Source organism: Aulostomus chinensis, chromosome 8 (genome assembly GCF_037954235.1).
Source record: "Aulostomus chinensis isolate RoL2024-O1b breed Wild chromosome 8, RoL_Achi_v1.0, whole genome shotgun sequence".
NCBI lineage: Eukaryota > Metazoa > Chordata > Actinopteri > Syngnathiformes > Aulostomidae > Aulostomus > Aulostomus chinensis.
In genome coordinates this window covers 17,784,865-17,801,368 of record NC_141327.1, presented here as the reverse complement: position 1 = coordinate 17,801,368, position 16,504 = coordinate 17,784,865, and the positions used below count along the sequence as shown (strand labels likewise).

At 44.5% G+C, this 16,504-nt stretch overlaps 2 protein-coding genes across 4 annotated transcripts in view; one reads left to right on the top strand and one right to left on the bottom strand.

Moving 5' to 3' along the window:
* The window catches only part of adgrl3.1 (adhesion G protein-coupled receptor L3.1), a 136,204-nt gene extending 125,664 nt beyond the window's left edge, over positions 1–10,540 (bottom strand). The window contains exons 1-3 of the mRNA XM_086211390.1: positions 10,314–10,540; positions 8,909–9,186; positions 690–1,343 (exon numbers count right to left, since the gene is read on the bottom strand). The gene's annotated coding sequence lies outside the window, so the exon portion shown is untranslated. The remainder of the gene's footprint in view (positions 1–689; positions 1,344–8,908; positions 9,187–10,313) is intronic.
* The window catches only part of LOC147257451 (multiple PDZ domain protein-like), a 42,807-nt gene continuing 28,331 nt past the window's right edge, over positions 2,029–16,504 (top strand). Inside the window, exons 1-14 of one of the 3 annotated variants that reach the window (XM_086211387.1) lie at positions 2,029–2,506; positions 3,197–3,270; positions 3,790–3,956; positions 5,705–5,929; positions 6,452–6,520; positions 6,624–6,746; positions 7,012–7,095; positions 7,254–7,361; positions 7,487–7,589; positions 7,759–7,850; positions 8,968–9,181; positions 12,618–12,692; positions 13,205–13,284; positions 13,511–13,657. In XM_086211387.1, the coding sequence (XP_086067513.1) occupies positions 3,255–3,270; positions 3,790–3,956; positions 5,705–5,929; positions 6,452–6,520; positions 6,624–6,746; positions 7,012–7,095; positions 7,254–7,361; positions 7,487–7,589; positions 7,759–7,850; positions 8,968–9,181; positions 12,618–12,692; positions 13,205–13,284; positions 13,511–13,657 (1,503 nt within the window). In that variant the 5' untranslated portion in view covers positions 2,029–2,506; positions 3,197–3,254. Of the gene's footprint in view, positions 2,507–3,196; positions 3,271–3,789; positions 3,957–5,704; positions 5,930–6,451; positions 6,521–6,623; positions 6,747–7,011; positions 7,096–7,253; positions 7,362–7,486; positions 7,590–7,758; positions 7,851–8,967; positions 9,182–10,901; positions 11,833–12,617; positions 12,693–13,204; positions 13,285–13,510; positions 13,658–16,504 lie in introns of those variants that run through there. The other 2 variants (XM_086211388.1, XM_086211389.1) reach the window with 2 other exon arrangements.

Genomic DNA, 16,504 nt, shown 5'->3' with positions numbered 1-16,504 from the left:
ACCTTTAATAGTTACCACATCAAGGTCATTTGCAACCCTCCTCATTAAATAGGAGCTTTCACTCATGAATCCGCATGATTGACGTATCCTGAGGTGCACTGGATAAAAGTGGCACTGGATCTGCAGCTGACAACCCAGCACAATCCCAAGCAGTCGAGATAACTGCATTCCAATTTATTCAAAGAACAGGAAGGGAAAAAAAAGGGGGGGTGAAGACTTGGTCCATCTGTCATCTCATGCCAGAGCTTTGCACTCTGCAGTGAGGCAGACACATGCGGAACACTTTCATAATTCTGTGTACATCGCCGTCATGGGATAATGCGATTGCATCGATTATTTGTTGCAGGTGTAATAGGTATTATTCCTTATTAGCGACACCTCACACTGGAGCGACGCCCATCCATGCAGCCAGCAGCCGCTGGAGCGTTATTATCTGAACAAATACAGAGGCGATTGCTATTGCCCCTCTCGCCTCCTCCATTCGGGCCAGCAGGTTCCGCGCCCCTAAAGTGTTGCCTAATAATCACAGGCCACATTCCCATGGGCATCCAAAGTCAGCGCTGCCATTGAGCTTTCAGAGCAGGTCAGGGACACACACACGCACGCACGCACACACACACAGAGGTTGACACGCAGCCAGCGATGTGTGAGGTGAAAACATTAATTTAGATAATAATGCATGTTCTTACCGTGTCACCAGTCGCAGTGATGTAAGCGCATATACATCCAGCGAAGAGAAGTCAAGAATAACGTGCTGGCTCATGCAGGACGCAGATAGAAATATACATTTCTTGGCGTCTATCTTTCTGTTGGCGCGCAGACAGACTGGCTCTGGTTAAATCTTCCTCTTGCTGGAGACGACGTGAGCAAAGCTCGCCAAAAATCGGTTTAATAAGCCAGTAGCTGCGTGCTTGGTATCCCGATCAGCGCTCACACAGGAGGATGTACCGTGTCCATCCAAATGCACTCAGTCCGGTGGACTGCTGGAGGAGGATAGAGGCGTATTTCTCACCGCCTCTCTCTATCCCTTCCTCCCTCTCTCTCTCTCCTCCTCCTCCTCTCTATCTTCCTCAGCTGCCTTTATGTTCTTACTGACTTCTGTTGAAGTCCACCGGCGCAGCGGAGCAGAGGACCGTGGTCAACACACAGACAGAGGGGTCAGAAATGACAAACCAATTTGGAGGCGCAGTGGACGCTCGGTTGATCAGAGCGCAGCCCGGCGAAAGGAGCGTTGTGTGTTGCAGGCGGGCGGGGAGCCGGGAAGGGTGGGCGGGTGGAGGGGCTGGGGGAGGTGGTGACGATTCCTGCTTGCTTGCTTGCTTGCTTGCCTGCCTCCTGCCTGCCTGGGGGATGCAAGGGGGGGGGGGGGGGGAGAAAGTGGGAGAGATGTAATGGGATGTCTAGTGGAAAACACGGAACTGGATCTGACTCCCAAATCTCTGGACTTATGGCTCCACCTGCCGTGTGAACACACAACAGACACACACCCAAACTTTTCAAGGCAAGGAGGGTTGACGCTACATGATGTGGCTCAGGGGGCCCCAACTGAGATGTGTTGCTGTTACACATGATTTGGAGGCATATATACGGTGCCTTTGTGTGACAAATAGGATACACTGAGAACATCCACGCATTTCTCAACCGCAGGGCTCACTGACCTCATAAAATCCGTTTATCCCAGTTGGAAAAATCCGGAAATTAAATATGAAGTGTGTACATTAGTTCAGCCAAGAGTGGATTGCACTGTGGGCGTCTACACCGCACCAGAAACTTATTAGAAAAACAAAACTATAATTCTAATTGAAAACATACTGTAACTGGCCCCAGTCGATCGTGATAGTAAAAGTAAGAATTGCAAAATGGATTTATGAAACACTTCTCAGTATGTTTTTCATGGCAATTTTTTTCCCCATCTTCCTTTTGTAAGTGAATAAATAAGGAATGACTAATAGCTTTGGGCTTCTGCCTGGAAGCAAAAGTGGGAACTGAACTTGTTTTTTGGTTTGTTTGGGGTTTGGTTTTTTTTTTTTTTCAATTTCTCTCGTGCTTCATTTTTGATAATTACAAAAAAAAAATTAATTACACAACTGTGAAAAATGGCATTTACTTCAAGGTTTTCGGACTGAAAAGCAGCCTCTCACACGAAGGATTAGAGTCACCTGTATGGTTCCTTCTCATCAGGGATGAGCCCTCCAGTGCGCCTGAGGATCAGAGGGTGACATGCGCACTGCCCTGACCGCTCGCCAGCCCGGACGCTGCCGCAAAAATAAAGCGCTCTGCTTTCCTTTTGTTTTTTTGTTTTTTTTGTTTTTAATTTCTTAATCAATCTGTTATGACTTATCCCACCGGGGAAAAGGCAATCTTGGTGTGTTTCACTCTATTCACCCGCGGATCAAAGGAGGTGGATGTGCTGAGGCTCAGAGCGAAGACCTGTTGATAGCCCGCCGGAGCTGCAGTGACGGGGAGATGAGGATTTCTGGTCCATGATGACCGTCTGTTCGTCACAGTAGGTGCCCCAGTCCCCTTTTCTTTTCTTTTTTTCTTCTTCTTCTTAAAGATATCATCAGTTTGTCTCGTAGATTAAAAGACAAATTAGCAGCTAATAAGCTTATAATTGCTGTAGATGATCATTTATTTATTTGCTTTGATTCTGGAAGAGTCGCTTTGCTATCAGGAGGAAGAAGATGTGCTAAGCTTCCGTGAAGGACATATACGTGCTGCGATAGTGCCTATCAGTGTCCCCTAATTAGATTTTAGATGTCATTTGCAGCCCATCGTTTTGCAAATCAAATTATGTCATCAGTATCATGCTTTGAAGCTACACAGGCTCCCTCCTCCAGTCAGAATGGACGGGAGGCCAATGTGTCGCTGGTAATTACCATCACCGGCAGATAAAGCCTTTTGGAGATTTAAATCCCGCTAAAGAGCATTAGTTGACAAGCAAGGCGGTTTCCAACAAGCATGGCAGGGACCTAGAGGAGATGTTGTTGAGGTAAAACACACATTTTAGGTCATGAGTGATCTTATTTTCTAAAGATGGGCAGATTACCCGATGGGTTTTTTTTTTCAGCCTTAGTTTTGATTCTAAAAAAAAACAACAGCAAACAGGAACCTTTTCCAAGAAAATGTCAACATGGACAAAAATGCTGTCATAAATATCTGCACAAGGTCATGCGGAACATTTGTTTTGTTGCAGGTGCCAAATAAAGAAGAATGACATTTAACCAAGACTGAAGGACACAATCCGGCATATAATGATGGAAATCATGGGTAAGTGTGCTCAGACACTTGCAAACGTGGCGCGCCGTTTAAACCCAAATGTGTTCCAGTAACCTCGGCGACGTTTCACACCACCGCCATCCTCAGAGGCTTACAATTAGGGTGTCAGGCACGACTGCCCCAGCCAGACAGGAGGGGGTAGTTACATGTCCAGGTGGCACGTACAGGGCTCAAAGTCTGGGCGAGAACTTTGTGGCGAAGAGTTTACAGAGTCTTAACCCTCATGCCAGATGCAATTACTGCAATGGTGGTTTGCTCTCATTAGCTGCTGCTCCACTAAATAATCAAGGACAGTCTGACCCCCCCACCCCCATGCCTTTTGTCATTACTGTTACACCTCACCTCCTTTAAATCAAATGTTTTTGTAGCTTTTCTTTCAAAAAAAAACTCAAAAGTGGAGCAAACCATCATATCTGCAAAGCATCATAGCTAAAAGAAGAAAACCTTTGCCTGGGACTTGGCCTCTACCTAGAAGAATACTGTTGCAAATGATATACAATTTCTCTGCAGATACTCAGCGTGCCTTGGAGGCTGTGGAGCGACTGCAAGCCAAATTAAAGGAGAGAGGGGAGGCCCCCACACAGGAGAAGCTCTGCCTGTTAAAGAGTGTCCTGCAGAGCCCCCTGTTCCATCATATACTCAGCTTACAACAAGCTCAGCGGAAGCCCCCGGCGAAGGTACACACCGAGCGTCAGTGCATGGGTGTCCGGTATATATTGAATTGTGGGGAAGGAGCCAGAATCATTCCCAAAATACTGAATGCAGGAACCAAACTGGATGAGTAATCAGCTTACCTAAGCTTACCAGCAAAGCCCTGAGAAAGAGAGAGAGACAGAGAGACAGAGACAGAAAGAGAGAAGGAAGGACGAATGCTGCATATCATGTCTAGGAGTTTGCTGAAGTCATCCATATCATTAAGTTTTGAGCCAGTGTGTAGGTGGGTGTTTTTGTGTGGTCCTGCAATGTTTATTAATACATGCGCACACACACACACACACACACAAAACACCCCCATCGGAACCCATCAGCAAGCTCTTCAACAGATACGCCGCCATTACGGTTTTTAACTTATTTATTAGTGGTCAGCAGAATTGCTGGGTAATTGCATGTTGTGGTGAACCTTTAACCCCCCCCCCCACCACCACCACCACAAGCATTATTACTTTTGCGATGTGGCACTGACCGTGTGGTCTCTGCAGTCCAAGGGTTATAGCAACAGAGTAAGTCAAAGGTTTCTGGATGGTTGATATGGACACAATTAGTTCCAACTTTTTTTTCTCATAAATATCTTATATTTCTATACATATTTCAGGGGTTGAAATGCAAGTAAAAGAAGTGGTTAAGGATAATTTCAGTATGTGTTGAAATAAGAGATCAAATAGTTGGAATCATTTCAATACTGAGCTTTCCAGCTCAGTATAGAGGCCCTGTATACACACACACTGTGGGCGTCGAATCACTGCACCCCCTACACCACCAGTTTCCTGAGCTACGTGGCCTCCACAGACTGGTTCTACTCAGTGTCAGGTTCTCCCCCAGTTTGTTGTCCTGACATTTCGTAGATGCTGGCTAGAAAACAGATACAGATAGAAATCACGTTCAAATACCTCATCCGGACTGGAATCAGCGAAGTATCCATCCGACTTCAGGACTGGGTGACTAAATGTTCTGAATGACTGCTGTCAACACACTTGAGAAAATAAAACCCTACAGATCATAAAAGAGACACTTAGGTGAAGGATTCTTTCAATGATGTTGTCAGACCCTGAAAATAACAATCTGAGTCTGTCAGTGGGAATAATAAACTCTGATACTCTTGATGAATTCTGAGTCCATGTTGTAGTGGTCTGCCTTTGTGTTTTTGGTCCCTGTCATCTTAAACCAGAAAAAATGGGGCCAAATTTGAAAAACACTGGGATTTCTCTTGAAGTGTACTTGCATGTAGTTCTATCCTACTATGGTCACTTCAACAGACCTCCCTTCATCTCAGGTTAGGGTTACTTTTACGTTCTGCTACCTTTCCTCTCGCTCAGTTTTACACCTCTCCTGTTCTTTCTGGCGAACACATTAACCCTCTGTCTTCATTCTGCATCTCTCCACACCGACAGCGTCCTCCTCTCCCCACTTCCATATGATTTCCCATCTCTCCATCACTGTCTCCTCTACATCCTATTCCTCTCTGTCTCCATATCTCTTCAATTAATGTCTCCACCTCACCATCTCTTTATCTCTTCCATCCATTTCCCTTCCAATCTTTCCCCCTTCCCTTGCATCATTCAAGTGCTCTGTCTCATATCTATTCAGTCACTATCACACCCAATCCATTTCTCCTACTTGCCGCCTCTCCATTTCACCGACCACAAGCTTCAACATTCTTCCATGTGTCCTTTCAATACTTAACGTACTGCTTTCTCAATCCTAACAGGCAAAGGGAGTTTCCAAATCTGTGTCCATGAACTGTGGCCCATGTGAGGGAATGCCGGGTCTGAAGACGCTGAGCCACAGTGACTCCTACACATGGGCCATGGAGAATCGTAGACCCAGCACAGCTCGATCTCTCCACAGGGATGGCAGCATCTCCTCTCTGGGCTCACAGGATCTGTCCTTCTCAGACATCTACCCAGACAACTGCATCCATACGGAATCTCAGGTACCTGAAACAGTTATCGTAATGCTGAGGTTTTCATGAAGAAGTCGCTAACACGGAGTGAACCCTCTCCACAATACCTCAGGGCCCGTTCCAGCCATAGATCAGAGGCATTATGCTGTCAGGTTCTGTACATCCCATTTTTTGTCAAGGCAATAATTGAATGTTATGCATCATCTTTGGACTCAAGGATGACATAAAAAGCTGGTTGTCAAAGGTCAAGGTCTGTCATATGAATATATTTCCAGAACATCATGGAGGAACTTCTCCAAATTTGGTCCAAACATCCACTTGGACTCAAAGATGACAAGACAATGTTTGGCAAGTGAAGGTCACTGTGACAAGGACACATTGCTGAGGAATGCAACCATGATGCAGCATTTCTAATTTAATTAAGAACCACATCAAAGTAGTCGAACTATCATAAAACTCAAGCCCTGTTGTGTGTTACATCATCCGAACAGAAGACGCAACACATGTCTGCTCAGAATAGCTTCTATTTAAATATATGTTATTTCTTTCCAGTACTGCACCCCCCCTCGAATAGCAAGGACCTTGTCGATGGGGAGGAACCTGTCTGCTATAGCCCATGAGGTACAGTATATCCACATGTATTCCTGTGGATCAAGTGGCTGTAGACTAGATTGACAAAGGTTTCTAAAACAGATCCCTTGTCCGTTTCCCTCCGCCATGTCAGAGACGTCATCTGGAGATGATAGAGCTGATCAATGATGGCAAGGGGCTTGGCTTTGGCATCATAGGAGGACGGAGCACAGGAGTCATGGTCAAGACCATCCTTCCTGGAGGAGCAGCTGGACGGGTAAACCGAACTGGTTCTTCTGGACTGAATGCCAAGTAACTCACAGGCCGTCATAACCAAGATCATCAACTAACTCAGACTAATGTTTGGAGAGAGCCAAGTTAGCCGTTGTTCCCCGTTACTTTTGGTGAACTTGTCATCTAATCTAACATGGACTCTCAGCAAGAAAACCACATCTCTACTTTTGTAACTTGAACAAATAATTGAAACTTGGTATGTAAAAAAGTAGATTTAAACAGTTTTTGTTGTCACATGTCACCCCCAGGATAAGCGCCTGAGCAGTGGAGATCAAATCTTACGCATTGGAGATACAGATCTGGCTGGCATGAACAGCGAACAGGTGGCACAGGTGTGATATTCATTTGTAAAAAGTTAGTTTGATGGCATGTTTTGGTTCAGGGCTCAATGTAAAACTGCTAAATCTGACCATTTTTCAAGGGTATGTACATATGTATGTATTCCTTGTCAACTTGAACTTTTCAACCTACCACTAATGATCAAACCCAGGTGCTGCGTAACGCTGGTGCCAAGGTTAAACTACTCATCGCCAGGGATATAACCAAGGACAACCACCTGCCCTCTCCTGTCCTCAGCCAGGACAGCTTGGATGGAAAGGTTTGCATCTTGATGAGTTTGTGTAAAGAATAATAGCTCAACTGCTTCATGCCAATTTACTACTCATTACATGGGTGACAATGTTTTCTTTTGAAACAAAAAATATACATATTCATTCTGTGCAGCTCAATGACCTGAATGACGATTATGAGTTCAGTGTTCAGTTCACCAAAAACAGCCGGGGCCTGGGATTCACCATCTCCAGTTACATAGGAGACCTAAACTCAGGTAATCTTATTTATCTCAAGGAGCTTTGACTATTTACAAAATAACTAAGCATCATAAATGGAATAGTTTTACATTATAATAGATATAAATATATAATATTAGAATTATAGTAAATATACTCCAAGACAATGTGTTGAGCTTAAGTTTATTTGTATCCCTTTGTCCTCAGTATACAGTGCTGGAGTTACAGTGAAGAGCATAGTGAAAGGCAGCACTGTCGACCAAGATGGACGCATCCACATTGGAGACATCATCTTATCGGCAAGTTCTACTCATTTAACACATGGTATCTGTTGAATATTGCTAATTCCAGCATTAAAAAAAAAAAAATCTGCACAGTCTGATATTTAGGGACGTGTTTTTGTGCAGTTCTCCGACTGTTACCGGATCTGTAAACTCACTCTGTGCATCTGTGGGGTATTTTGGTAATCAGTGGATAGCACACAGTGAACAGGTGGGAGTAGAAGCGCAGACAGGTGGGAGGTTCATTCAAATGAAGCAGTGTAAAGACACTTGTTCCTATTTTGGAATAGATTTAATCCTACATGCTGAGCAGTGAATAGACGACTCAAAACTACATACATACACACACACCCCAGGGTAATGACTCAGAATCAGGATTGCACATGAAGCTGAGGAGTTCACAAGAATCTATATCTGCTTACTTGTGATGGCACGCAGGATAGCTGGAAAGTTGGTGAAATAGTTCCTGGAGAGACATCGGTCCGATGTCAGGCAGCGAAGACAGACAGACAATCCAAACAGAGACCAGACAAGAGCCCAAAAAAAAGTGGAGCCTGACACAAAGAAAACAAGGAGGTGGCTGGAGAGCTTTGATTTAAGAATACAGCAGCAATCTGGTACCTGAGAGGAGGAAGACGCAAGACTCGCTAAGGAGACACACCTGAAACATGAGGGCTGGGCAGTTCATCAAAATGAGCAGGAAAACCAAGGACAGGAAGTTAAGGCAACATCAACACATTAGCTACAAAAATATTTCACAATACTATTATGGCATCCATTTAATGTTGCACACATCGTCTGCCTGGTTGACACATTTGTGCTCCTTGCTGTGCTTCCTGCAGGCAGTGCTCACGTTTAAGAAGAATGCAACAGTGTGAAACATAACTTTGTTAGGTTTTCTTTTGGTCATGAAAATACTACCCCCAGCCCCAGATGCAAACCAGTTGAGTGGGCCGAAAAAACGATCTTTGGATATTGAGGAACCGGTTTATAATTCATTGCTGACTTAGATCTGGTCTCCTATTTATCTTGGTTTTCATTTTTATTCTTTTCTAAAACTTAACCAGTAACTTTACCTGTGCTTTTCATTGGTTCTTCTCTCCACTCTTGCTCATTTCTTGATCTCCTCACTCAGGTGGACGGGGTGAGCCTGCAGGGCTGTAGTGAGCAACGTGCGATGGAGGTGTTGAGGAGGACGGGTCCTCTGGTCAGACTGAGATTGCTGAGGAAAGCCGTCCGTTTGAGCCACATCCTGCCCCCGGTCCCTCCTCTGCAGCCCCTCCGACACTCCCACAGCTTTCATGAGGGCAATCCCTACAGAGTGGGCCTTAACAAGATTCACGAGACAGGTGCTCTGAGGGGAAAGAGATAAGGAGTTTAGTGGCATCAGTCAAGTATTGTTCTGAAGGAAGTTGACCTAGCTAATCGAGGACATATGGATTTGGCTTATGTAAATATGTCAATATATTCATCCACTACGTGTACTGTACAGTTAGATCATGGTCCAAATGTCGAGGTGTGGTGGAAGCAGGACCCAAATGCTGACCAAAAGGCAAGGAAAGCTGAAATACTAAAGACTTGTATTTAAGAATAAAAAATAAGGAAATATAACTGTAATTTACCCACCTTTTTAATGCTAACTTTTTCCAATGTCAAACTACAACACAAATTCATCTAATGAGGCAACAGGAAACAGCTGGGAGAAGAGGAGGGTAGGAAGGAGATGGCAGGGCAGGAAACAGGGAACAGTGCTGGGTGGCTGACGAGGGCTGATTAGCAGACAAGACACAGGTGAAAGATTTAAAAAAGGCAGGAAAGAGAGAAGTCACAAAGCCAGACACAGGAGAAGATTGAATTTCAAAATAAAACAGGAACTGAATATAACTGGGTTCAAGCAAACAAAGAATCAGAACAAACTCAGGAGAATATCCATCCATCCATTTTCTTCTACTTATCCTATTAAGGGTCATGGGGGGAAGAGAGAGCCTATCCCAGCAGCCTTCGGGCGAGAGGCGGGGTTCATGGCAGGGCCAACACAAATAGACAGACAACCATTCACACTCAGTCACACCTATGGTCAATTTTAGAGTATTCAGTTAGCCTTGTACCCATTTGCGTGTCTTTGGACTGTGGGAGGAAGCTGGAGTACCAGAGAGAACCCACACAGGAACAGGGAGAACATGCAGACTCCACACAGAAAGATCCCGAGCCAGGGCTCGAACACAAAACCTTCTTGCTGTGAGGTGACAGTGCTAACCACTGAGGAGAATATTAGGTATCAAAAACTCAACTAAGGCTGGGCTGGGCTGGGCTCGCCTGTAGTGTGAAAAGGGCAACCCGGGTCGTCTCAGGTTTCAAGCGACCTTCCTGTCGCATCCTGATTTTGTCACTATGCCGCCTGTCCGGCTGTCATTGTGGAAGCTCCGGGAAAAAATAAATAAATGAAAAAAACTTAGGCTTGGCTGAGAGCTGCTCACTCACCTCTCAATAAAGTTTTGGCCTCTGCCGTAATATCAGTCCTCGTGTTAATGTCCCGCGAACGTTTGACTCGACGACGTCCATATTGTTTTCAGTTTTTTTACCTGTCAGTGTTCCGGCGCACGATTATATGTAATTATGACGTTATCAGCGCGATAACGTATGACTGCGTGTTCACACCGGACGTCATTCGCGCGAATTTGACGCCGGATCATTTAGTGTCCGTTTGTGTCATTCGCGCGAATACGCGAATTCGCTCAACTACCCGAGTAGCAAGTATTTCCGGCAACGTTCCCTTCCGCCATTTCACCATGAATATTCACAGAACTGTTGTGTTGTACCTGCCGTGGAAGGCAGAAATACGTCGGAAAACTAAACACCGTCGTATGTGGGTTATCAGCACCATGTAGAGGCGAGCTCAGCTCGGTGAATTTCCCCGCTCGGTGAACCGAGCTCCTCCTGAGGCTCCGTCTGGATAACTGCCGCTTCAAGCGGTATTTTCGGATGACGACTGGCCAGTTTAACGACCTGCAAGCTAGGATCGGTTACAGAATGTAACGAATGGACACCAATTTATTCAACTGGTTCTTGTAATTTTGACACGTAGTGTCATATAGCACAGGGTTTCCACACATAGCCACAATCAACTTGTCCGCCATCTTGTCAGTCACAGCCAGTCAGTCAGTCAGCTGTGAGGTCGGGACATCCTCAACGCTGATTGGCTGTCTTGACGCGAATTTTTCGTTAAAGTTCAATATTTTCAACTGGCGCGAATGGCGAATATTTCGCCTCGCGAATTTCGCGTCGCCAGACTGAAAATTTGCGCGTTGGCATAGACTTTGAATGGAAACTGTTCGCGCTAATTCGCGTTTGGTGTGAACACTGGGTCACAGCGGGATTTCAGACCCGGGTTTTTTTAAAGCTTGAACGGGCCCTGATGCCAAGCAAACGTGGGTCCAAAAACCCGCGTGGACACGCGTTTTTCAGTGTGAAAAGGGTAAAAGTTACAAGCTAAAATTTCAAAACTAAGAAACGGGATTGTGATACTGAGGTTTCCACCAGTTTTGAAAGTTATGGGGCATGTTGGGCCTAAATAGACTTCCTGCTTTGTCTAAGAATCAAGATTAGTTTAATGTACTAACAAAAATAATTTCAGCCAATATGTGTTATGCAGGGCTGCACGGTGGTGCAGTGGTTAGCACTGTTGCCTTACAGCAAGAAGGTTCCGGGTTTGAGTCCCGGCTCGGGCGTGGGATCTTTCTGTGTGGAGTTTGCATGTTCTCCCTGTGCCTGCGTGGGTTCTCTCCGGGTACTTCGGCTTCCTCCCACCGTCCAAAGACATGCAATTTGGGGACTAGGCTTATTGGATTCTCTAAATTGACCGTAGGTATGAATGTGAGTGTGAATGGTTGTTCGTCTCTGTATGTTGGCCCTGCGATGGACTGGCGACCTGTCCAGGGTGAACCCCGCCTCTCACCCGTAGATGCTGGGATAGGCTCCAGCCCTCCCGCGACCCTTACGAGTAAGGAATAAGCGGAAGATGACGATTGATGTGTTATGCAGGTAGAAAGGAATCCCTTGTGTGTCTTTTATTAGTGAGAGTGTGTGACAGTTTGGTATCAGTACCAAAATTCCTTACTGTGAAAGTAGGATTGCAATTGTGTCTCAAAAGCTTGAGGCTGCTGTCTTCTATATCTTTTAAGATATGCTAAACCTTTATTCCCTCAGTGGGGAAATTGGTAGCGGGAGCGACTGCAACAGGCAGCTACTCACGCTGCGCCATCTTGGATTTTATTAGAGATAGCTTTTTTACACAAGCTACATTTCCTCAAGCATTTATGAAACTCCAGTGCAGTATAACTTAAATAAAATACAATAAAACTTATAAGGCTCAATTAATGATGGCCAAATACGTACATGTATGGAGTTTAGGCTATTCTAAGGTAATAAATGCTAAAAATCATAAAGTCTTGAGCTAATCACCTGCTTGCTACCTGTGTATTGATGTGAAGGGGGTTAGCCCAGATGTTTTTGACACTTAATGTTAAGTATGCTATCATTTAAAGTGGACATGCTATTCTTATTTTAAAAGCAACTTTTTTGTCAAAACACCTGTGAATGTCCAATCTCACTTCAAACTAGTTTCAGATTTTGGTGCTTCCTTTTGCTGATGATAAACTTCATTACTTTTGGCATCTTGTTATACTTCCTTTGGAGCAGCGTATATTCCTTTGGAGCAGCATATATTCATTTTTACTTAATTTAAGTGTGTTTATTATTTGTATTCTAATTTCCCCGCCCCCCCAGGAATCCGCTCACTACGTGAAATCTCCCGGCGAGCAGCATACGCCAACAGACGACCCCGACATGATTGCAGAAATGGTAAGCTTCCCCTTTCACTGCTGTGCGTAGTGGAGTGGATCATTGGTTTTAACTGATATGCTGAATGGATTCAGGGAACAGAAATGTAGCTGTGAGACATGCTGTTTGAAGGCAGTCTCTATTTATAGTGTTATGCAACCATGTGTTTATCCAACTCATTCAGCTCATTCCAGATGATTTGTCTCTCAACCTTCTTGCATATATGGCTTTATTTAGATAAGCTTTTTTGGGGGTGGGGGGGTTGATTAGAGAACACTGCCAAATAAGCCTCGGTGGCTGTGAGGCATTAATAGATCAAGAGGAGGAAAATATTAGTTTGCCAGGATATCAGATGGTGGTTGTGAATATGCATGCCTGTGCGACTGAACTGTGGGTGTGTGAGAGCCTGTCTGAGTGGTTGTGCATATGACATCCTCTGTGAGTGAGTGTGTGTGTCTTTGTGAGAGGATGTTGTGTTTTCTCTCTCCTAATCACTCCATGCGTGTGTGGTGTGTGTGTGTGTGTGTGTGCAGGAGTGAAACTGACACCAACGGAGGAAGAAGACTTGAGGAAGAGGTGGCAGCATGCAGTTGGACCCCGATATGAAGTTATAGTATGTCTGCTTGTAATAAGTTATACGTTATATTCATAAAAAACTACATTTATGCTTTATGACTATTATATATCTTACTTTATTTACTCAGTATAACTCTACATTTACCGTAATTACCTGTTTAAAGAAAAAGCAACATCCCTCAGTGACGTCTGCATCCTCTTTGCAACAAAATTGCCTACTTTTCTCCTTTTAACTGACACTCATCATCATCCTCACACTTTAGGTTTGCCAGATGGAGAGATTTAGTGAGACAAGTGGTCTGGGTGTCAGTCTAGAGGCTCGAGCAGGACATCACTACCTGTGCTCTGTGTTACCTGAGGGGCCCATTGGCCAGAGTGGAAAGATCTTCACTGGAGACCAGATATTGGAGGTAATTAACTCACGCTGTAAAACATCATCTCAGCCGCCAGTGACTCTCTTTAAGAAAGATAAAGATGTGAAGTGGAATAAAATGCATGGGACTGATTATTTTTCCCTCATCTGTGAATGCACAGTATGATGACTAATGACAAGGTTGCATCATAGAGCATCTTAAGTTCACAGGAGCAACATTTCTGTCACAGTTCTGACTTTTATTCACACAGTTAGCTGTGGGAGTGGTCTAGCAAAAGCAACTATAATGAATCAGAGGTTCTGCTCGGAGGTAGGGTGGCCGTCTAGTAACATCAGCGGTTTGATCCTTGCTTCCCCCTGCAGTGTCTTGTGCAAATTACTTACCTCCAAATGCCTCCACCATCACTGTGTGTGAATGAGGCAGTAACACAAAGTGCTTTGAGTACCTCTAAGGTAGAAAGGTGCTATATAAATACAGTCCATTTAAAGTAAGCAACATATACTGCTTTGTTATGGCTCTTAAGCATGTAACTGCAGGTAATACAACCAGCGACTGGGAGTCAGTGGCTGTGTATGACTAAGAACTAACAGTATTCAGACACAGAGCACAGAGTTGGGTTCAAGGCTTTTCTTTCATTGGTATTTCAGTTGACTGAATAAGTTTCAATTAAAAATACCATTCCATCCACTTATCCATAAAGGGTTGTGGAGGCAGCTGGAGCCTATCCCAGCTGACATTGTGCGAGGGGCGGGTTCCCCCTGGACGGGTCACCAATCTGTCGCAGGGCCATCAGGAACAATTAGTGGCTCAGTATCTTCCACATGGTCACCGGGGGAAGTGAGGATCAAACCAACAACAATTCAGTTGCTAGACGGCCACTCTACCTCTGAGCCATGCCACCCAGTCAAGCTAGAATACATATTTAATAAATCTTCTTAAGCTGACTCCATGTCAGTGTGCATGTAGTTGTTTTGATATCTGTACGCTTGACCTGGCATCCATGTTGATGTCCATTCAAGTGTCTGAATAGCAGTGATTTAACTTCATTGTTGCACTTCCTGGTCTTTACCTCTCTGTAAGTTTCCATCCTTCTATCCATTTTCTTCCACTTATCCTGTTATGGGTTGTGTGTGTGTGTGTGGGGGGGGGGGGGGGGGAGCTATCCCAGCAGCCTTCAGGTGAGAGGTGGGGTTCACCCTGGACAGGTCACCAGTCCATCACAGGACCAACACATAGAGACAGACAACCATTCACACTCACAGTCACACCTACGGTCAATTTAGAGTATCAATCAGCCTCGTCCCCTCTTGATGTCTTTGGACTGTGGGAGGAAGCTGGAGTACCAGAGAGAACCCACACAGGAACCAGGAGAGCATGCAGACTCCACACAGAAAGATCCTGAGCCCGAGCCGGGACACAAACCTTCTTGCTGTGAGGCAACAGTGCGAACCACTGCACCACCATGCCGTCTCTATAAGTTTCCCCTACAAAATAAACATTTTCTATAGGACGCTTCATATTCGACTATATTTTCCAATGTTAGTGACACAAACATGCATTGGAGCGTGAGACTTTGGGCCTCCCACCTTAGACAAACCAATTGGAAAATAAGGTGGCCTATTCTTCTTTTCCTTGATCACTTACGCAATTTTCCTGGATGCTTGTGGGATCCTGATAAAGTTATTTGAGAGACATTCAATAATTAAGCAAAGGTAGCCTAAATTAAGATTGCATCGAAGTATGGATTCAATTTAAATTACATGCAGTTTTTGGGCAATTTTATATGATCCTTGTTCAGCTTATGTAATGTTCTTTTAGCTCCAGCCTTACTTTAAACAGTGTGGAGCTCTCCTGTGTGGGCTCGCCTCACACATTTACAACCTCTGCCCCAGTGTGTTTGTGATTTTTTTTTTTTGTGTGGAATAATTATTAAATATTTAACTGCATTTTTGATAACTTAATGTTAGCACAGCACTTCCTACATTTTCAGCTGACATTCTTAAGAGATTTGCATAATCTGTATCCAATGCACAGAATATTAGTCCATTTCTTTGGCCACTTGGGGTTAATGCAGAAATCATCCAAAGCTGCAATGAGCTATTATCACCCGTTAGTGAGGTTATTTGGAAAACTTGTTAGTGAACTTTTTGCTTAAAATAGGATCCCAGTGCAGCTGGAGACATAGTTAAGTTTGCAGGACATGGACAGTAATTGCAGAACTGATATGCTTCTCTGTGGGTTCATGACATTACGATTGCACAACAATTTTTGTCATTGTTCATACGAAAAAAAATCAATTATTTCAGCATCAGACTACATAGCGATTCCCAATAAACAGCACATTATTTCCCTGAATGTGAAATAAAACAGTGATAAGAAAGGGTGTGTGTATGTGTGTGTGTGTGTGTGTGTGCATGTTTGTTTGTGTGCACCTCTGAGGGTTGGGGCGGGGGGGGGGGGGGGGGGGGCTTGCCCTCCACCCAGTAAGCTGAGCAAGTTCACAACCCCACATGTATCACGCATCATGATGAGCAGTCAGGCTAATGAACTCTTGGACAATCTCCAGTGTCTACAGGAATATAGAAATACTGCAGACCGGCTCACGTCTCTCCTGTCTTTGAGCATACAAACTAACATCTGGGTCACGCTGCAACACTTTGATCTCCCCCGCGAGACAGCAGAGTTGCACAGCCGTTGTTCGTCTCCGGTTTTATAAGAGCCTCACTCAGTTTACCCAGATCTGATCATTTTCTTGTTCTGGCTGTGAGACCATATATTACGGCCTTTAAATAGCATGGGGAAAAAAGAGGACTATCTGATAGATTTAGTCATGAACGAATTTAGTGTAATAAATGTTATATTGCATTTACAGCACAAATTTGA